Source organism: Catharus ustulatus, chromosome 2 (genome assembly GCF_009819885.2).
Source record: "Catharus ustulatus isolate bCatUst1 chromosome 2, bCatUst1.pri.v2, whole genome shotgun sequence".
NCBI lineage: Eukaryota > Metazoa > Chordata > Aves > Passeriformes > Turdidae > Catharus > Catharus ustulatus.
This window is the reverse complement of record NC_046222.1, coordinates 106537357-106558966: the sequence shown is the minus strand read 5'-3', so window position 1 is coordinate 106558966 and position 21610 is coordinate 106537357. Positions and strand designations below refer to the sequence as shown.

At 43.6% G+C, this 21610-nt stretch overlaps 1 protein-coding gene and 1 long non-coding RNA gene across 3 annotated transcripts in view; both read left to right on the top strand.

The window, feature by feature from the left end:
* The first annotated feature begins 6859 nt into the window (after positions 1-6859).
* Positions 6860-21610, top strand: part of GPM6B (glycoprotein M6B) — a 108401-nt gene continuing 93650 nt past the window's right edge. Inside the window, exon 1 of one of the 2 annotated variants that reach the window (XM_033053334.2) lies at positions 6860-7006. In XM_033053334.2, coding sequence (XP_032909225.1) covers positions 7003-7006 — 4 coding nt within the window. In that variant the 5' untranslated portion in view covers positions 6860-7002. The remainder of the gene's footprint in view (positions 7007-21610) is intronic. The other variant, XM_033053338.1, reaches the window with a different exon arrangement.
* On the top strand, positions 13299-18114 carry LOC116993072. Its single transcript, XR_004417181.1, has 3 exons — positions 13299-16080; positions 17185-17315; positions 18078-18114. It is a non-coding gene; the product is annotated as an uncharacterized LOC116993072 (long non-coding RNA).

Here is a 21610-nt window from a genome sequence, read left to right as displayed (position 1 = left end):
ATCTATCTTATATATAAATAAAGGATAAAATTATTACCAATGTAAGATACTTGACACTTTCATTTACTTTTTTATCTCTCCTAATTGGAGAATGGATATGTGTGGGTGACTAGTGTGTTCTGCTTTTATGTTTTAATAATGTACTTGTGCATTTGCAAAAACTTAGCTGTCTGTACTGGAAAGTAGGAGGAAAATGCTCTTGTTTAGAATAGGTGTTTGGATTTATTTTTTTTTTAAATCACCAGGTTTATTAGTCTAGGGAATAAGAAGTTACACTAATCTTCCAAACTCAACATTTAATATCAAAATGTCATCTTGCTATTTTTCAAGTTCCTCAGTTGCATTTATCAGGTTGGGCTTTCTAGAGAGAGCCACCGGAGTGGCTTGAGCTTTTTTACTCCTGAGTGTCACACTTCTGGCAGGTCTAGTGTGTTTGGCTTCCTGTGAAGCCAGAAGGAGGTAAAGCATTTCCATGATGTCAGCAGATCTGAAGCCTCACCTTCCTCCCAAAACCACATCTCACAGAGCTGATGGAGGATGTTGTGTCTTAGAGCCGCTTCTGTTACCTCCCAGTGAAAATCCTGTCGGGCTGTGGCAGCTCCTATAGCTCCCACGGCCCAGGACACCCATCCTCTGCAGCCTGTGGCACTGTGGGCACACCAAGGATGTCACATTATTGCTGGCTAACGGAGTCTTTCCCACCTTTCCTCTGACACATCACATTTTTGCCACAAACCACAGCTCTAGGTATAGCCACTTGCCAGAACTGGACTGCACAAAGCAGAAGAGGAAGAGCAGTACAGAAGCAATAAAACATACTGTGTGTGGGGAGGGAAAATCTCTACACAAAACCCAAACCAGTGTTTTGGAATGTGTGTGAGTAGAAAACTAAAGCTGAGTGGCCATTTAGGAGAGAATTTAACTCAGCTTTGTGATACAGTTTAAGGCACCATTCATGTTTACAGCACAGCATTAAAACCTTCTGTAATGAGTTATGAGTTTGTACCTAATGACAGAAGTGAAAAAATGAGAACTAAAGTGAAATCAGCTGGCTGTTTCTCGGTCTCCACTGCCCAACTAGAGCAGAAAAAGTGTTAAAATGACTCCTGCAATTTTCCTCCCCAGTTTTTTGAGTTTGATTTTTCAGTTTGCAAAAAAGGCACCTGAGAATGTTCTTAAATGCTCTCAGTGCCTGCCATCAAAGGAGTTTTCTACTTTGGAAAAAGAGAGAGAGCGCCTTGTCTCAAAATGTACTTTGCCAGGAATTCTGTCCTGATTAGGCTGCCTTGGAGCGTTTTCTTGGGAGGTTGCCATTCTGAAGTTGTTGGATGGCAGCCATGTGTTCAACACTCTCAAAATAAAGTCTTTTCCCTTAATTTGCAGTGCAACAGAAAACTGAGGTTAAACCTATTGATGCCACTGGAGGGTGGGGCTAACATACATATGTATGCAATTATTTCGAGAATATTGTGATGAGTGCATATATGCTCACACAGGGATTGCTCTGAAGTTGGATATTAATGTTCCTTGGGTATGCATTTTGCCCCTCTCTGGTTTCTTCATTCGCAAATTATTCCACATTCAAATCTCCCCAGTGGTACTAATGAAAATGTTGGATAATCCATACATTTGAGTCAGCTCCTCCTAAAAACCCTAGGCTGGCCTCTCCAGCCCACATGATCATACCTCACAATAGGAACTTAGCAAAGCACTTCAGCAAGTGTTTATATCTAAGCCTTCTAGACTGAACTCATCATCTCTGATCAATCTTTAGTGCATTTTTGATTCCAAATATTTTAGAATGAGGTATGTGGAAGAATGCCTTCATAGGATTATTATATCATGATTCACATAGCAGGAGGTAAGACTTTTCTCTCTCTCACTTGGAGAAGGGGTTGTCAGCATTTTGCATTTCACAGATCCATTCAGGAGGATGAAATGAGATGGGCTGCACATGAAAGGAAAGGTTGTATCCACTTGTGTTTTTTCCTGTATAACACTCATCTGTTTTCAGATTGTTGGTGCACTCTGACTCGCAAGCTTTCTGCTCTATATAATGCTTTACTGAAACCACTCATGCTCTCTCAGACCACATATTATTTTCTACATGATTCCCTACCAGCTGTGGGTTATATTTGTGGCTTGCAGATTGAGAAAGGTACAGAAGAAGTGCATGTATCCAGAACAAAAACAGCTTATACCATGATCTCCCCCTGGTGTCCCCCAGACCTGGATCTCCCAGGGACACTCACAGAATATCCATGCACATAAGTCAAAATTTCTGTGCTTAAGGTAAGGTCCTTTATGTGGGCCTAAGTTACAGCAGAGGTCTTAATCAATATATTAATCCTTTTTTTCCAATGGTATCTCCTAATTTTTTTGGTGCCTCTAAAACCACAGAGCAACACTGTTAATTCCACAATGGGTATATGAAATAGAGATGAGTCTATCTTTTAACACTGAAGATGCATTTAGTACTCCATAATTAACACCAAAATGGTAATCACTAATTTTCAGATGAAATTAACTGTGCTGCATTGGGAAGAAATATGAATTTTTGTTGAATATATAATTATATATATTTTCAAAGCTATCACTGCTTATATTTACATATTGAGAAATAGTTGTTGGAAATATGACCTACTTGGTAATAAGAAGCAATTTTCATTTTGAAGATTATTTCTTTCTTATAATATAATACCTGAATGTTAAATTCCAGGAGGAGTATCTACATGTTGGCTAAACCGTGTCAAATTACTTCTCATTTTTTATTTTTCCTTTCCTCTCCTTTCCCCCAGATTAAACAGCGCAAAAGATCTGAACCATTTGGTTCAGCATTTTGCTGGACCAGCTTTGCAAACAGCTCTCTGCAGTGCGCACTGAAAAGTGGTTTTGGTAGCAGCAGTTGGAGTCTAAAGTGGATCTGCTTCACATAACAAGTACAAAAGACATAGGAGAGCATGAGTCATTCCCCTTGATCTACCTCAGGATGCTGAGAGGTGACCACACAGGTCACCTCCTCTTTACGCACAGATATAAAGTGCACAAAGTGTACAAAGGGATCCAGTTGTCACCTTACTTCTCTTTAACATCCACAGCTTCTGTGAACAGAAGATCACATGGGAGAGAAAATCCACAGTATGCCTCAATTGTACATGGAACCACAGAAGCTCAATACAGAGAGGATGGCTGAACCCCCCTTGAGAAAAGCCTCAGAGGGCATCCACTGCAACTAAACCCAGTTTTTATCACTTCTGATTTCCTTAAAGCTAAAATGCATTCCTGTTAACTTTCAAAAGGAGGCTGCTTTATGGGTCCCTGATTTTATAAGGCTTCAGAAATTTGCAGGATATTTGCAAAAGAAGAGTAGCAGCCCACTCTAATCCTGTGGAAAGTGGCCATGACTGCTACCCACTGACACTGCCTTTGTAGTAGTCAGATGAAGGAATATCATGATGAACCATTAGCTTCACTGTTAGCAGAGGGAGCCATGGGATAGGGCCTCACATACAGCTGATGTGGGAGCTGAGAACCCACTGAAGCATACAAACATTAGCATATATTTTTATTAAACCACTGTCTTTAATGCGCCAGAATGTTTAGTCAAAGCTAAAACATTAAGTGGAAAAACACTGCCTTTGATTCTGCTTCTAATTGAGAAGGTTTCCTACCTAGGGCAATCTGTCTAGTTAGACAGCCTGAGGAAAGAGTGAGAGTGGAAAACAGAGACAAACAAACAGATAGTGGCAGCTATCACACCATTCCATCTACAAAAAAAAGGATTTGTTTTAGAGCTAGTTCTGCACTGGAGAACTGGAGAAACAGATGGAGTCTGGTAAACTAAAACAACAAAAAAATTATATGCAATGAGCCTTCCCTTAATCTAGAAATCAGTTTCACCACTAATTGCTGGAAATGGTCAAATACAAATTTCATACTGATGCCATGCCCTTGGTTACAACTAGTGACATGCCCACATTCCATTTTGTTCTTCTTGACTGATCTGGAAATTGAAGTTAAATTTTCTTCTGGACATCAAATCGCCTCCTTAAAACATCTCCAGAGAGGAACACACTGCTCCAGAATAGGTTAGGAGGTAATCCAAGCATATTGCTACAGGGAGTAAAGGTGTCTTTTGAAACACCTGGTATCATGGTGTTAATATTAGAAACTCTCCATATAGAAAAATGTTTGCAGGTTGCCACCCAAACTGTGGAGAAGGTTTTAAGCACCCAGTGTAGACAATGACATGAATCAATGCAGAATTCTAACCTTCACTGTCTCTTTTGTGGATCAAACCTGCAACAGTCATTTTATAATCCCTTGATGAAGAGGTTGTTTGGATCAGTCTGCCTTCCAGCATCATTTACGGCAGGCCTTTAGCCCTTCCTTACAGCTATAGCACCCAAGGAGCCATTCAGATACATAGACTTGCTGAAATGCTGCACATTTCAGCCTTCCTCCTCTACATTGTGTGCTAGATGCGAGAGCAAGAGCATGGACAAGAATCCAGTCATAAGCCTTTTCCAAACAGGGAAACCAAAACCTGTTTCTCCAGACTTCTTGGTTCTGAAAAGAAATCCATTAATTTCTATTCCTAGAAGAAATTTCAAGTTTTCCTGTCTTCTTGACCTCAGCTGAATATTACAATGTAGTTTTGTTTAAGGAACCAAAACTTGGGTCAACTTCTCTCTTCACTTATTAGAGACTTGGTACCTCTGTGAGTGGAAATCCCCACTGACTGCTGAGCCATAACCAATATTTGGACAGCTGTTCTTTGCTTTACCCTTTGGAGAGAAAAATGACCAACATTTCTGAGCATGGCAGAAAGTGAGTCCCTCCTCTCACTGCAAATGTGTTGATATGGAAAACTTCTTCTGCAATCCCTTAGGAATATCTGCCTCATACTTCAGTGTAAGTGTGTAAACCCAGTCGGGGCAGCACTGACCAACTTCCCTTGAGGAACTTGTCCTATGGATTTCAGTGATGCAAAGTTCCCCATAATAGCAAGTACAGTCAGAATTAAGGGACATTTTTCTGATTCTATTATAAAACAAGCAGTATACTGTAGGAACTTCAAATAATATGAATTTCAACAGAATTTTATTTTCAAAAATAAAATTAATTTATACATTCACCAGCACATAGTGCTGCACACAGTGGGATGATCTTACCATTTGTCTCTTGTTCCTGCCATATTTCAGTGCTATTTAGTGCCACTCTAGTTAAGGGTCATGTGCTATTTCCATAAATAATCTAATTTTTCAAAGGTGCATAGCTCATCTACTTTAAATCCCAGTGGGGTCTGGAAGCAGCTTGCTAGTGATCAGCTTAACTATGATTTTTTTGTTTTTCTAACTTTATAAAATGGCTTACTCCATCAATCCACTATTGCCTGTTAGAGTAGAGGCACTTACTCCCTGATCCTGTGGTGTTGAGCCTACAGACCTTACTGGAAAAACATATATGTTCTTTTATCAATGCAAAAGCCTCAGATCATTTTGGCTCAGCAGACCGTGATTTTTATGTTAATGGAAAAGAAACCACACATTAACATTGCAACTTTATAATGAGTGCACACACTATTTTGGGAGCAGGGGCCTGAATTTCCGAAGTGCAGACTAATTTCACTGAAAATTAGCGTTCACACTTCTGTCACTCTTTTGCCTTTGAATTTTATTAATATGTTCTTAAGTAATCGATCTCAATTTGAGGTGAAAAATATAGTTACATAATTGAATAGATGAATGATCTATTCGGTTGTTAATGAGAATGGGAGGAAATGAAATATATCCTTACACTGCATATAAATAACAGAAAATTAGTGTATTATTATTGTGGCAAAGGCAAAGGAAATGCATGCCAAGTACCCAGTTAATGTAAATCAGTACCAGCTGATTGATATTAGTCACTGTAGATGCACTTATTCTGTCTAAAACACTGGCCTTAGCAACTGAAGCAATCAAATTGCTCTAATGGTAAAAGTCCAATTCAGGAAAGCAGCTGAACTTAAAAGGCTGACTTTGCCAGTGTCTTCATACCTACCTTCAGTGTTTGTGAAGGATCACTCCTGTGTGGCACTGTCATTTTTACCTCCAACACATCTAAGTATGTGAAAGGGGCTACTGGTAATCTCCTAAGGGAGAAGCCACCCTTACGTCCCCGAACTACCCAGTTTGCTACTTCCAGGGTCCCGTTCACTGAATTTTCCCAAAGCAAGGCACTTTCCTCACAGTGTTCAGGGATGCCCAGGTCCCTGGGAGCAGGGATGGCGATGCTCGGCAGAACGCCGCTCGAGCGGCGGCTCCCGCAGTGCTGCGTGACGCTGGAGCGGCGTGGGGCGCTTCGGAGGGGCTGGGCAGGTGAGAATGGCATTGCTGAGCACGGGGACCGCCAGGAACGAAACCGTGCCGTGTTTGAACACACCGTGCCCGTGCCGTGTCACAGAGAAACATTCCGGGACACGTGTCTGAAGGCCAAGGGTGCCCGCAGCTCAGGCTCCCGAGGTTTCCCAGGAGGGAGGGTCAGGGATGCAGCCCGCCCGCTCGTCCTGGAGCCCCTGAGGGCGAGTGATGGGTGTGCCTGAGGGGAGCGGTGGGTGTCCCTGAGGGGAGCGGTGGATGTGCCCGAGGGGAGCGGTGGGATGTCCCGCTGGAGGAGCACGGAGGGTCAGGGTGCTGCCCGGCCGCGGGTCCCTGGAGCCCCTGAGGGGAGCGGTGTCCCGCCGCAGGAGCCGCGGGGGGGCGCTGTGCCGCCTGCCCCGCGCGGCCGGGCCGGGCCGGGCCCAGGGGCGGCGCAGGCGGGGCCGCCCCGCCCCTCCCGCCCCTCGCTCCCGCCGCTCCCGCCGCAGCCGAGCCCGCCAGTGCGAGAGCTGCGGCCGCTGCTCTCCGCCAGCCCGCTCACCCGGCACAGCACAGCACAGCACAGCGCAGCACAGCCCGGCACGGCACAGCGAGCCCCCGCCCTGCGCCCCTCGCACCGCCCGGACCACGCGAGCCAGCCATGGGTAAGCGAGCGCGGCTGCGGCAGAGCCCGCGCCGCGGGGCCGCAGGGGAGCCCGGCTGCGGGCGGGGTGGGAGCGGGGCAGCCCCGGCGGGCGGCAGGGCAGCAGGGCGGCAGGGCAGCCGCCTGTTGAGCGCCCCGGCAGCGCGGGAGGGGGAGCGGCCGCCCCTCCGCCCGCCGCCACAGAAACTCTGCGCAGGGAGCGGGACGGGCGCGGGGAGGGACACCCTGTCCGGCGGGACATCGCGACCTGCCGTGCTCGCCAGCTGCAGAGCGCTCCCTTCCTCTGAAAATAAATCACTGGTGTGGATGGTGATGATGATGATGATAATAATGCGGGATGCGGGATCTGTAGTTTCGGAGGCGCTTGTCCGCAGCCATCCCGGAGCATCCCCATCCCGCGGTCCATCCCTCCGAAGCCGAGGAAGAGGCGCACTCGGGGGCAGCGGCGGCCGGAGCGGCCCGGGTCTCTCCGCGGGTCTCGGTGCCGCCTCCCGGCGCTGGGGACTGGCTCGGTGTGGCCTGGCTTCCCCTCGGGATGCGGCGGAGCAGGGGGTACGCAGCCCCTCGTCCCCAGAGGCGCGGGTCAGTTTTTGCCGGGGTGTGAAGTTTGTTCGGAAGAGCGGGGATAGCCTCGGGACACAGGGAGGAGAGTGGAGGTGCCTCTGGAGATGGGCAGTGCTGAGCGCTCCCGTGTGCCAGGCGCTGTGCACTCCGGTGTGAGCATCAGGGAATCCTGCGGGCCATTGGGATGACGGGGTGCGCTGTTCCCTCTGCAGCGGTGGAGGGAGTTGGGTGTGGGAAAGCGGCCACTTCTGTTCCCAGACTTATGGGGAGGGTAGCGCCTGCCGTGAGTGTGTTAGCAGGGGCAGGAGTGGGGCCCTAGGGAGGGAAAGACTCCTAGGGCACACGGGTCCATCGGCAGGCAGCACTCACCTTCAGCGTTCCCGTCCTTTCAGCATGGGACTTTAGGTATATGGGCTGCTTCCCGCGAGCTCTCTTTCAACCAACAATACATCAAAATTAATTAAGCAGTAATGAAGGTTAGGGGGTTTGGAAAAAGAAAAGATAGAAAAATACAGCTGTATCTTTAGTCTGGTTTGCCACTGGCGCATTATTGCTTAGAGGTTGCAAGTGTTAAAGCAGAGCTATCAGTGCGTGCCCGAGTGTTAATATGCACATACTGATGCTGGCACTGTCTCTGGTTTTAATTAAGAAGAAAAAAAAAAATTAATTACTCAGCCAAAGCTAAAGGAAGCTGACAGAATTCCTATGGTTGCTACTTTGTTAAATTAATTCGCATCACCTAATTCCCTAATTTCTAAATGCTTATTAACTGGTTTGTTCCCTAGCTAAGTGAAGATCAGACTCCTCCAGAATTAATGTCTTTTTACTAAGCTCTTTATAAATTTTCTACACCCCTTTTAGTGCACAGTAAAGTACTGATTCCTGTAGCCTCAGCAGCTCTTGATGGTTGAAACAAACCAACCCAGCTGTATTATAAGCATCAAAAAGCTTATTTTTTGTTTCCATATTCTGATACTATTTTTTTCACTATTCTTTTCCTGTGTGAAGTTTTGATATTAAATGAAAGTGGGCAGCCTCTCCTCTTGTCTATATCTTACTATCTTCCTCTTAACTTACACTTTTACTGGCATGGGTTGATGTCCAATAAATCTTGGAATGGGGAGGGAAGACGGATAGAAACAAAGGAGTGTTTTTACTGTCTTAAGAGAAAAGTATTGATTTCCATGTAAAACTGTTCTTAAATGTCTTTGCTGCTAAGTGTATGAAATTGGTTTTTCTTCAAGGAATTAAGTTGCTAGCAGTTTGAAATCAAAACACTGTTTTAAATCTTCATGATTCACCTTAAGGAGAACCCCATCTTTATTTCAGTCCTAAAATCTTAGAAAAAAACCTAAAGTTAATCTTGCACCTTGTGGGTCTGCAACAGTGTGTGAAGTACATAATTTATGTCCATATAGAATGTGTTGTCCTGAATGTAGCAGTTGAGAAAAGGGGAGTGAAGACAAGAAAACTTTTCTTGAACATTTTGCTCATAATGATGATAATAACAACACAAAATTCCAAGGTCTACCAAGTTTTTTGCGTAGAGGCATTGTTGGATGACCAAGCTGTGCCTGAGTTAATGGCATTTTGGTCAGTGAGGAGAGGCGACTTGGAGCAGAAATTTCATGTGAAATACTTCAAAAAGAAGTCACAAAAAGAAGTCTTTGTCAGCTGGCGATCCAGTCCCCCATGAATACAACGTTTTGTTTCTGTCATTGCATAACTGTTGCCTTGGCATTAGGTAGACTGAGGCTGATGTGATTGTCTCACCAGCCTTGTGTGGAGCCCCAGTGCTGTTACTGGGCTTCCTGATCTGATGGCAGGGATGTTGGACTGCTTCTCATTAACACAGTTTGAGTTCTCCTTTCTCACACACAACTTTTCCATAGGACTGGCTTACCTAGGCTGGTTTTTGTTTTCTTTTTTGGAGGCTGAGAGCCCTCTGCAGCCATCGTTTTTCTTTGGGCTTTTGGCTTCCTCAGGACTTCTGGGCACCCTATTTTCAACACCAGGCTGGATGGAGGGTCCTCAGTAATGGCCAGTGCATTGCTTTGTGCATCTGCTGTGAGAAATTCCACCCATGGGCATCTTACATCGTGGCACACACTCTCTAAAACAGTGTTTTGTCACAGCTAAGGCAAGACAGATAGGGCTGGAAACACCATCAGCCCTCTCACTGGCACTTCTTACTAGTCTTCATTCACAAACTACACATTTTCATCTTCAGTCCTTATTCTCATACAACTCTGAACTCAACACATTTCCTTCTATAGGCCTTTTTCTTATACACCACTGTCTCTTTTTCTCATAAGCCTCTGTTGGTTCTGTACAACTCTGTCTTCTTATCTTATAGACCCCTCTGTTAATTCTGACTCCAGCTTGTACTGATTCCTGTACTTATGAGCAATTTCATATGGCTCTAACACCTTCCTTCCTTCTGCATGGCTGGCTCCCCAAGCTGTCCCTTGGCTCCTCACAGCCAGCAGCCTCCTGATCTCACTGCACCTCCAAGTGCCTGTGTGTGGTGGAAAGCTGGTCTACGCCTTTATACCCTGTAGACTGACTGGCTGGGCACAGATGTTTCTGCTTTGGTAATCAGTACAGCTGCAAGTTATCAGGGAAGATGCCCTCCTGCACGACCCTAGCTCGCCCACAGTGTTTCATTTAGAAGATAGGGAGCTGTTATTTTACAAAATGAACAAAAAAAAAAAAAAAAAAAGCAAAAAGTTTTGGTTCCTAAATTTGAAAAGCGCAATGCAACGTCATTTCTTGGGAACTGCATATTTTTGTAATTCTATGATTTTTCTTCTTCATACTCTCCAAACTGTTGTTTTACTTAAAAAAATGGTGGAGCAGTGTGGGCACATTATTATATTTGTGTTGGTTGGCTTTCTTGAAAAGAAATATTAAGGATGAAATATGACTTCATCATAATGAAATTATAATGTCTTTATGTGGGTTCTAGTCCATTCTAGTCCCATTTCTCTGAAGCCCCAGTGCAGTAATTGCTGCCTTGTGGAGCCTAAAGGCCCAGGAATTCCCAGAGGTATCATACTGGGGCCATCTCCTGTCCTTCACACCTTCTCCAGCACATCCAGCTCCATCAGCAGTACTTTCTTCTGTGTCCCTACAGTTCCTCCCTCATCCCAGAGGAGACTGTCCCTTTTTAGTAGGTATTATCTTTAGGAGTTCTAACTTAGGGGCTGTTGCCATGCAGAGAAATGGTCCTTGCTTCTACATGAAATCTCTGAAGTAGGTTCAAATATTCCCTAAACCAGGTTTTCTTCTTATGAACAGCTGGGGCCTGAAATTTTTGGTGTCTAACATTAATAGTAAAATCTGATTAGTTTTGGTCTTTAAGGGTGGCTGGATTTCAATTGCTGGATTTCAGGTGGTGTAGTCCGTATTTTCTTAAATCATACACCTCTTAAACATATTTAACCTTATTCTTATTAAAAGAAAAGAAACTAATATTCAATTTATTTTCTCATAAAACCTGTGAAATGCAAAATTTTATACTGCTGTCCTTCCTTTATTTCTACAGCATTTTTTCGTGCTATTAAAAGGTCTTAATTTGCCTTCTTGCTGTAATCCTTCTTGTCTGAGGAGGTAGAGGAGAAAATGTTGTGCATTTCAGATATTCCTAGTATCTTAAACAATTTGTGTTTTCACTCTATTTGCAGGTTCTTCCTCATTCTCTCTTTTTAAGCGTGTGGTTCTGTAATACGGGGTATCTTCCATCCCGTGTGTTAATTCTGTGTCTGATAGATCTTGAATTGTTACATTTCAGAAAAACATACTGGATGATAGATTACATCCCTAGGAGGTCTGAACTGTCAATACCTGATTGCCTGTCTTTTTCAGAGTGTTTATAGAATTTTGAAAGCCAGTTGAAGTCTCCAGGTGTCTTCTAATCATAGAATATTTTGGTTTGACCTTTAAAGATCAATTAATCTAACCCCTCTGTTATGTGTAGGGATGTCTTTTCACTTGCTCACTGCCTAGCCTGACCTTGAACACTTCCAGGAAGGAACATCTAGGGATTGGGTAACCACAACTTCTCTGAAAAATATTTAGTAATATCTAAAGTCCTTACTCTAAAAAAAGAAGTCCAGTGTCCATTTCAGGATAAGGTGAAGAAAGTTTGAAACCAAGCCCAGTGATGTCCACTCCCTGGTATCTCTTTTTTCCTCATACAGCAGTGTCACGTTGTCTTGCGTGGTGCACGTTTTCATGAGCAAGGATTTTCTTTTCTCTGAGACACAGTTGTTGAAGCCAGATGCAAAGTAACTCCTCTTACTATATTTCCACTGATAGTTTTCGGATGGGAATGTGTTGTCTTTTCAGAACATTGTATCCAGTGAAATTTCACTGAAGTAGAGCATTTGCTGTGTACTGTTGCGCTACCTCACTTCCCACAATGGCTGCTCTTCCCACTGATGGGTTTCTCTTCTGTTGGACCTCCCCCACAGGCACCCCAGCTGTGTGTGCCCTCTGCCTTTCCCCAGACACACACACACACCTTGTCCCCATGAATGCCTGCCTTGCACCTTGCCCCTCTGGGCAGCTCCTGGCACCATTCCCAATGAGGTGCTGAGAGCTTGAACAGAGCCATGGGAGCTGCCTTCCTTGAGCACACCTGTAAAAAACTCAATCTCTTCATGGCCCCACAGTGTTAATGTTGTGGAAGATGATGGAGCACATGGCATCTCGCTGGGGTTCCAGTCTGGTGAGGTGTGTGGTGAGACATTTGGGAGGTCCTTTCCAGAGTTTGCTTAAGCATGCTTGTGGCCGCATTGATTTGAGAAAAATCAAGATTGGTTCCTTAAAATCTCTGTATGTACAAGTGCCTCTGGGTTTGCATTGGTATGAACAAATGTAAGGAAAGATAGTTTAGTTTCCATGTGGAACATCAAGGATGTATTAAAGTGATGGGTCCCAGCTGATCCTGCAAGCCCCTCTCTGTAGGGGTGCAGAATCCTGTGGGGGGAGGATTGCTGGGTCAATACCCACAGTGGTCAGAGGACAAAACACAGCCCATGACATCCATCTCATAAGTTGGCTTCTTCCAGGTCATGTGCAATGTAGCCTGTGGCCCAAAGGAAGCAAACTTTGCTTGACAGTACCCAGAGGGGAATCCATGTCTCTTGATCCCTTCCCAGCCTGTATTCTGCAGGGAGGTGTGAACTTGAAACAGCTTGGGTGCAGGGATGGCTGTAAAATCCTGTTCCCGCTCCCCTCTAAACACAGTCACCATTCAGCATCCTATGTGCCACTTAATTCTTAGCTGTTTGTTGCTTTCTATTGCTGCTCTGTCTTGGTGCTTTGGCAGTCTTCCTCTTCATAATTATTTGTCTCTTGGGTTTTAGGCTCAAAAGCTTGCATGGGGACTTGTGGCTTGGGAAACAATTTACAAGCAACACAAGGAACTATGAGAATTCAACATCTTTTGTTCTCCCTGGTTTTGGAGCTCTTTGACTAGCAGCAAATTTCAAACTGTGAATGGAGCTTATGTTTCATTCACAGAAGGATGTGTCAGCTGCAGAGCTATCTATAGGTTCAAACCTCAGTGCCTTTCTCTGCATCACTTTAGGGTGTGTTTGTTTTATGCTTTGATAGCTGTGTGCATGTCACGCTTGGAAATTTTAGCCTAAACTTATGTGTACAGCAAAGGACTTTCAGAAATTTGTTTCTACTTTAATATTTGGAGTTTCTTTTGTTTTGGTTTGGTTTTTTGTTTGTTTGTTTTAGGTTTTTTTTGTTTGTTTTTCTTTTGTTTTTGTTTTGTTTTGTTTTGCCTGGAGAGAGATTTTGAAAATGACTGTGCTTCAAAGATAGCCGGGACCTGGGTCATGAGCAAGACAGGACTTCTTGAACTGAAGTATACAATGTAAGAGGTAGCCTTCATAGTTTAGTTTGGGGTGTTTTTAATATCCATTAAGTGTATAGAGCAATCATTGCATATTGCAGCCTACAGCTCTTGTCTTTGAATACACTCCTTCAATGCCAGTGCAAATACAAGAATTGCCCTGGTATAAACCATACTTTAATCAGAGTTGGATTGCACTGAAGGCAAACAGGGCAGAACTTGTGCGGGAGTAAGGAAGTAGCTGGCCTGCCTTCCAGGTGCTGGTTTGTGGATAAACAGACAGAAAGAACACCTTGTGTTAACAATGCAGCTGGTCAGGAGATCCAAACCCCGAGTAAATGATGGGAGTTCAGCCAGAGGAGGATTATGTTTTGAATAGTGTGCTCGTTTTCTCAATATTGGAAACATATACTTGGGCTTATTGATTGTTTTGCTGAGCTGGAGCAGTGGAGCCTGCCACTGATGGCTAACTGGGGAGGAATCTGACTGCCTCATGCTGCCAGCAAGGCATGGCTAACTGGGACTCTCCAGTGTCTGGGTTTACCCTTTTACTCTATGTTTTTGCCAGCTTGCATGCTAACAATTTCACTGAGGCTTCTCAGTCCTGATGCTGAGTGTGTATCACTGAAGCTGCTGGTGCAGGTGAGCACTGTTTGCCTGCAGTCACCTGCTGACACCCTTTGGGAGCCTTTTTTTTTTTAATTCTGTGGGTTTATATGTGTTTTGTGATTGGACACAAATGTTCCATGGCATAAGACAGTGCTTTCATCAACTTAAGACTGCTTTTCAAAATTTCTTAAGTTCAAGGTTCTGCGAATTTCTGTAAGGATTTTCTGGAATTGGCACACACCGTGCCAACAAATACTGTGCAAGTCTGAACTAGTGCAGAGCACTGGCTGGGTCTTCAATACTTTTTTGTAAATTCTTTACTAAATTCACTAGTTTAAATTTTCTTGTTCTCTGTGTTTTCTGTATCTTATATTTATAGTTTTCTTTTTTCTTTATTTTTTTAAAGGAGCAACTTTTGGAAGGTTTTAAGTAATTGCTACTTGTGTCTAAACTTATGCTTTTGTTACGAAAACTGTGTTGACATAAATGTCATGCACTTTCCCAAACCAAAGCATAAAATGAATTTTTGTATTTGTTAAGCACACAGCTGAAAATAAATTTGCCACATGGAACTTCCCTTGTGGGAAATTAAATACTTTTCTTGAGCTGTTTAGGCGTGCATTAAAAAAAAAAAAAAAAGAAGTCATAAGGAAATAGAGATGTCTAGTGGGAGTATTTGGAGTTCTTTTGGTGCAAGCACAGGGATCTGCTCCAGCACATCTGTCAAGAACCCACGACTTGAAGGTGTAAAAACAAGAACACTTCATGTAACATCTGCTCACACTCTGTGATGGGCACAGGTACAAAAGCCTTGAAATCTCTGAGATATTTGTCATGCCATGTCAAGGGAATGTAACAGAATCCAGTGCATTGTCTGTTACTGCCTGCTCTCCAGCCAGTGAAGTTATTAGGTACTAAAGCTGATAACAGTTACATTGAGCCAAAGTTTTGCATAAGCGAATGTGAGGAATGCAGTGCAGAGGGGGCTTTGCTATGTGTGGCTGATGTGTTAGTAATTATTTCCCTCATGCAATGTATACCTTTGCTTCATAGACATTTCCCCATACTGTGCTGAAATTGAAATGGTGATTTCTTGTGCTTGGTAATTGTTTGATGAAAAGCCCCCAATTCAGATTATGTCTGGAGACTTACAGAAATAATGATGTGGAATGAAAAATAGCCAGTTAAGTAATTTTTATGTGGTTTAACCTGCAATTTTGTGTTTCTCCCTTTAAATTACTTTTAAACAGTTTGAAAATACCTGTTTTTCTCCTTAAACTTTATCTATGAGAAGCATATGATAGATACTTAATCTTTAACCTTCTCCGGAGATTCTTTGACTTTTTCACGTTATCTGCCACTGATGTGCTTGCAACATCATGCTTGAGAAATTATTGTCATCTACCACATACTAAATTCCTCTTACTCTCCTCAGTGGAAACCTCAGTAAAGCAAGAAAAAAAACAAACAAAAAACAAGGAAGGCTAAGAAGGAGTAAAAATACCTCTTGAAAATGCTGATTTAAAGTAGCTGTGGCAGACTGAAGGTAGGTATTTGAAGAGTGGGTGGAACTGAAATGAAACACGAGGTAGCGCAAATCAAGACTAAATTGATTTCATCCTTAAACAGTCTGCAGATTACATTAAAATTATTCTGTTTTCCTATAAAACTTTATTTCTGGATTTTTTGATGTTTCCTATGGCTGTTATCATAAATTTGCTGAATGTTTTCCCATTACCATCAGCATTCCAGCTTGTCCAGAATGGTTTAGGCTCTTTCCATTATCCTTGCACAGAGGAAGTGCTGGATATCATGGTCAAGCCTTGTCCTTCCCTCTCTCCAAGCTGTTTTCCACTAGGTTTTGTGGGCAGTGGATGTGTGTGGGTAGATATTTCCCTGCCCCCTTATTCCTGTTGGCATTTGATCCTCCACTGAAGACTTTCTCCATGAAGTGATGTCCAGAGGCGCTTGCTGGGTTTGCTTGCGATTCGCACATGGTAGATGAGCACAGCTGTGACTTGTACTTCCAAGTAAGTGCTGTACCTCTCTTAGAGGCAGAAAACTGGAGAGACTTTAAGAGAAACAGCTCTAAAATGAACAGAAAGCCAGGCTTTCTTAAAGCGAAATTAAGTGCTTTACTGGTGGGAGGTTGGAGTCTTAGATTTCTATTTCCACAGTACCAAAAGGCATGGCACATGTGGAATATTAAGTGTTATTGCCAAGGCTTATGGAAATGTCCCAGCTGCTGTTCAGACCTGACATATAACTGTGTTAATTACTGCACACTGAGTCTTCCGTTCTTATAAGAACATGCAAAGAAGAAGGTTCAGGAAAATGCCAGGGTAGTTACAGTCAGCGCTAGTTACTTCTCCCCCTTACCAAAATGCATTTAGTTGATAAAAATATTTTGTTTCATGTTTGATTAGTTGATCTTAGATAGCACTGGTATTTTTTGGCTGTAGAGATACCTGCAAAATTGGTCAGTATGATGGCTGCAGGATGGCTGTCTACTTTCTGAAGGTTACCTATCCTCTTAGAAAGAATTATGTTCAAAGTGGTTAGAAAACTAGAAATGTTCCTTATTTACCACAGAATTGTTAGGGTTTAACTGGGGGATGAGAATGGAAATAATACCTAAGTTTCTGTTAAAAAAAACCCAAAGAAACCCTACCAGTTACTTGGAAGTAGAGCATCTTTGTTCATTAGTTGTTCCTCTGGCCTGCTGACTGGGCTCCCTGTGCAGCACTCCTGAGAAGAGACTGGTTTTGGCCAGGACAGAGGTATTTTCTTTGCAGTAACCATGAGGGGCAGAGACTGGAGCGGTGTGGGTGCATCTGGGTTGCTGCTCTATACCCCCCATATCTCTGCCAGGGATGGAAGTAAGGGACTCCTGCTTCTGGGAGGAACTGTGGGTATGGCTTGCAGGGCAGGGGGGAAGCATGGCATGTAAGGGTTCCTGCCATTGTTTTTTACTGTCCCGGGCTTGGTGAGCATCTTTGCCTGTAAATCACCCTCTCTTTAGGCACTTTTTAAATTAGTGCTATTACTGGTACTGTTAATTTTCTTATCTCATTGCTATGTCCAGTAACTTGTTCTTATCTCAACCCATAATCTCTGCTTTTGTCTCCCACCAGAGTGAGGGAGGAGGGAAGTGGCTTGTTTTCTTTTTAATGGGAGTACTGTACTGGGGAGTGCCCTTCCTAAACCAGGACAGTGGACCTCATAAGAAGACAAAGAAGGGGAAAAGCAATTCTCCAGCCAAAATGTGAGTTCCCAAAGAACTCCTTCCTCTTTCCCATCCTACAAGGCAGGTTTATCATTCCAGAAAATGCCATCACGCTTGTTTAAGTTCTCATCTACTGTAATCCTTTTAAAAATACTTGATCCTTAAACCCCTTGTTTTTTAGGGAAGAGACTGGTAAGATTAGTAGGAGGGAAGCATGCTTTTTTCCTTCCATATGTGTTTGTGAGCGTGACTGCTGTGCCCACTTCCCACATGGTCAGTAGTCTGTCTTCTTCTGCATGTGTGAAACATCCCTTATGTTGGCTCCTGTACCTTGTAAATAAAGTGTTTTCTATTGCCTTACTCAGAAAATATGTCAAGCTTTTTGTTACATATGCTTCATTGCTCCAACACTTGTGCTTTGCATTTGCATGTGGTTCTTAGATCTCCATAGGGAGAGATTTAGTCTCCCTATCCAAGTTTAAACATAGGAGAAAAATCATGGAATTATAGGATGGTTGAGATTAGAGGGTGCCTTAATGATTACGCAATTGCAACTCCCCTGCCGTGGGCAGGGACACCTTCCTCTAGACCTGTGCTCCATCCAACTGGCATTGAACACTTCCAGGCATGGAACATCCACAGCTTCCTTGGGAAACCTGGCTACAGAGTCTCACCACCTACATAGTAGAGAATTTCATCCTAGTATCTAATCTAAATCTACCTTCTTTTCAGTTTAAAGCATTATGCCTTGTCCTATCACTACACTCCTTGGTAAAGGGTCCCTCTGCATCTTTTCTGTAGGCTCCCTTCAGGTGCTGCAAGGTCTCCCCAAACCTTCTCTTCTCCACGCTGAACAGCCCCAGCTCTCTCAGCCTGTCTTTGTAGGAGAGGTGCTCCAGCCCTCTGATCATCTTTGTAACCTCCTCTGGACCTGCTCCAAAGGGTTGATGTCCATTCTGTGTGTAGGATGCCGGACCCCAGAGCTGGGTGCAGTGCTCCAGGTGGGGGATCACACTGCTGACCATGCTGCTTTTGATTCAGCCCGGAGTACAGCTGACTTTCTGGGCTGCAAGTGCACACTGCTGGTTCAAAGTCAGTTTTTCATCCACCAACACCTCAGGTCATTCTTGGCAGAGCTGCTTTCAATCCACTCATTGCCTGGTCTGTGTGCATGGTTGAGATTGCCCTGACTCAAGTTCAGGACCTTATGCTTGGCCTTGTTAAACTTGCCTTTATCTGCCATTTTAACACTATTTTCTTGTGTCAGGCTAAATCACTGACATCACAGCAGTATCCCAAAATTTAATTTATCCTGAGCTGTTGCATGTGGTCCCAGAGACATTCAGTATAGCCAGAGACATTCTGTGCACTCAGGTGACTTCTATATCACGAGCAGTAACCTGTGCTCTTCCGTGGCAGACACGGGTGGAACTGTGACACTTAAGGCCATCAGACTTGGCAGTTGTTGTGTGCCCTGCTTTGTCCTGAAGGGAACAGCTGGGAAGAGCACCCTGGTGACAGCCTGCATCTCCAGCATTCCACAGCACTTGGGATGTACTGTGCCAGTGCTTCCTGCTTGGAGATACTGGGAATGAATTTAAAATCCTTCCCCTAGGTCATCATGACTTTAAGGAGCTTTTGCACTCACTGTCTCAGAAACTGCCTTTCTTCACTGAGCATGACCTGCCAAGGCAGCTGTGTTTCTCTTAAGCACTGAAGTTAATGATACAAAGCATGAAGCTTGAGAGGAGGAGGATTCCAGCACTTCTTAGCTGTGTACTCACTGTCAGTCCCTTCTGTGGGAGACTAGAATGATCAGGAGATTTTTGTGGCTGCAGGACAAAGTGTAAGCCATGGCTTGGACACCTGTGATCCTTTCTGCAAGGGCTTTTGAGGAGGGTGCTCATACTGCCTTTCTGGGCTTAGCATGAAAGAAGAGAAGCTTGTTTTTTTTCTCCTGGTGTCTTTTTGTTGTTTGTTCTTTTATTTATTTGTTTGTTTTATTAATGAAGTACAAAGGAAAATACTCTCTTCAGATGTAACAATAACATTGCATAAAAGGGTCCTCCTTGTGTTTGTGGAGCTGCTGACACACTCTTTGGTTACATCAAGCCCTGTGGCGTAGGTGGCTTTGAATCAGAGGGTAATGACAATGCCCCTGTATGTGCTATGGCACAAGTTGCAGAGGGTGGAAATCTGGTAGTGCTCTGTCTGGGCTGTGTAGCTTCTCTCCTTTTAGAGTTCATGTAATAACCTAAACTTAACCTCTGTTCACATAATCTTAACTTGGCCATTAACTCAATCACACGCTGGCATGCAGACTTTTTCATTTCCAGTTTTGCTTGGGAATTCCAACTCTTCAGTCTCTTTTCATGAAGCTGTGTGTGGGCTTACCTGCGTTTGCATGGTTGGAGTCTGCTCAAGGAAATACCTTCCCAAAAGTTATCCCCAGCAGCTGTGTTCCCCTGCAGACACGTGGGAGAGGCGGGGCAGCAGTTGGCAGTAAGCATCACCACCGTCTTTTGTTTCCCTCATAGCTATGGTGACCCTGGATGTGAGACCAGGAATCTATGCACTGGAGATGATTTAAGGAAATGTGCAGCACTGCATACTAATTGATTCGGGTCATGGTACTCACAGGATAAGTACAGCAGCTTCCTGCCTCCCAAGTGGTTCCTGTGGTTCTGATGTGAACCTCTTTGGCTTATGCCAAGAAAAAAAACTGTGTAGTAATTAAAATTAACCTGACCTGCTTTAGAGGATCCTGGTTTGAATTAGGGCATGATTGTTAACTCTAGCAGAATTTGGCTTTGCTAAATCTTTCCCTTTGCTTCCACATCGTTCATTTCCTGCCATTTCATCAGCTCAGTAACTGGGGTAGAATCTGTTTATATGGGATCCCTCATCTCCATCTTGGTCTGGAGACCAAGGCTTGGCTAACACAAAGCACAAGCCTGGGTGGGACTCTGTCAAGGTGCGCAGCTCGGTTGCTGACAGGGTTTCATGCTGTCTTGTCTCCAGAAAGCCAGCACTATGAGGGTAGAAAATGGGGAGTGAAAAGATAATTTTATGTGCATAACTGATCTGAATGCTGTTCTTCTCATGGGTGTCTAAAATAGTTAACATAATTTGGCTGCTTGGAGCTGACTGCATTAAATCCAAGTCCTCTGAGCTTTAAGGGCATTGCCTTTTATATCTGTATGTGGGAAATTCAAGAAAAGCAAGAGTGCAACAGAGTTTTAATCTCAAACCATGGAAGCTTCATCAGTTTGAAGGCTAAAAGTCTGTTGCTTGTGGCTTTGAGCTAGATGATGTGCCTATTTTTTTTTATATGTAGATGACACCATTTTAATGTGTCTTCAAGCCATCTTTGTTGGCTGGGTAATAGGTGAACAGGAGTTTTCATTAAAAAGTGCGGTAAAACCTTTTTGAAAATGAGCATTTTGCATCGGGTTGTCTTTCCATCAGGTCACAATTACAAAGTGCCAGTGTCAAGGTCTCTCATATGATAGCTGTGCTACTTGTTTTCCAAGACATTTTTCAGATGGGAGCCATTGGGAGCTGCTGAAGTGTTTTTCTGAATTCTTCTCTGGTATAGAGCTTGGATGCCCTGATGCTCCTGCCTTGTTCTGCTGTGCCATACAGTGGTGTGGTAAGGTCCTCCACGATTCTGGTCTCTGGTGATGGAGTAAATATTCTTCTTTTTTCACCATTTGTTTGTTTTTATAGTGTTTAAGAAGTTGATGTTGGCAGAAAAACAAAAACCTGCAGGATTATTTTTTCATGCAAACAAGCAGGACACTTGTGTCTTTCTCTCAAAAAGCTAAACTATTTTTTGGGGAAAAAAATGTTTGATATGCACATTGTGTTATGCTGCCTTTTTTTCCTCTGAAAGAATTGTCTCTGCAGCGAAATGAGATTGATCCCTAGTTTGAAGACTCATATTGGACATCCCCTCAGCTTGGGAACAATTGGAAAAGCAAGCAAATATATGAGTTGTACAGAGAAGCTGTGTTTTTGGCTCTTTTCCCTGATTCTTCCTTTGAAGTTCTAATTTCTTTTTAGAAAACATGAGAAATTAGAGGCCACTAAACATAATTTTATGCACTCCTACAAAATGATTAAGCATTGATAATATCTAAACATGCCAGTCCCTTCTCCCTTTTTGAAGAATCATATTTTTGCAAGATACCATTAACCCCCACAAGCTGTAAGGTGTCTCATGTTCTCCAGAGAGCATCTTTTTGCTGTGTCCTTGCTTTCTGTGCAAGGATCAGTGTCCTTCAGAGAGCTGCAGATGCCTTGTTCTTTAACGCTGCAAAATCTCTTGGTTC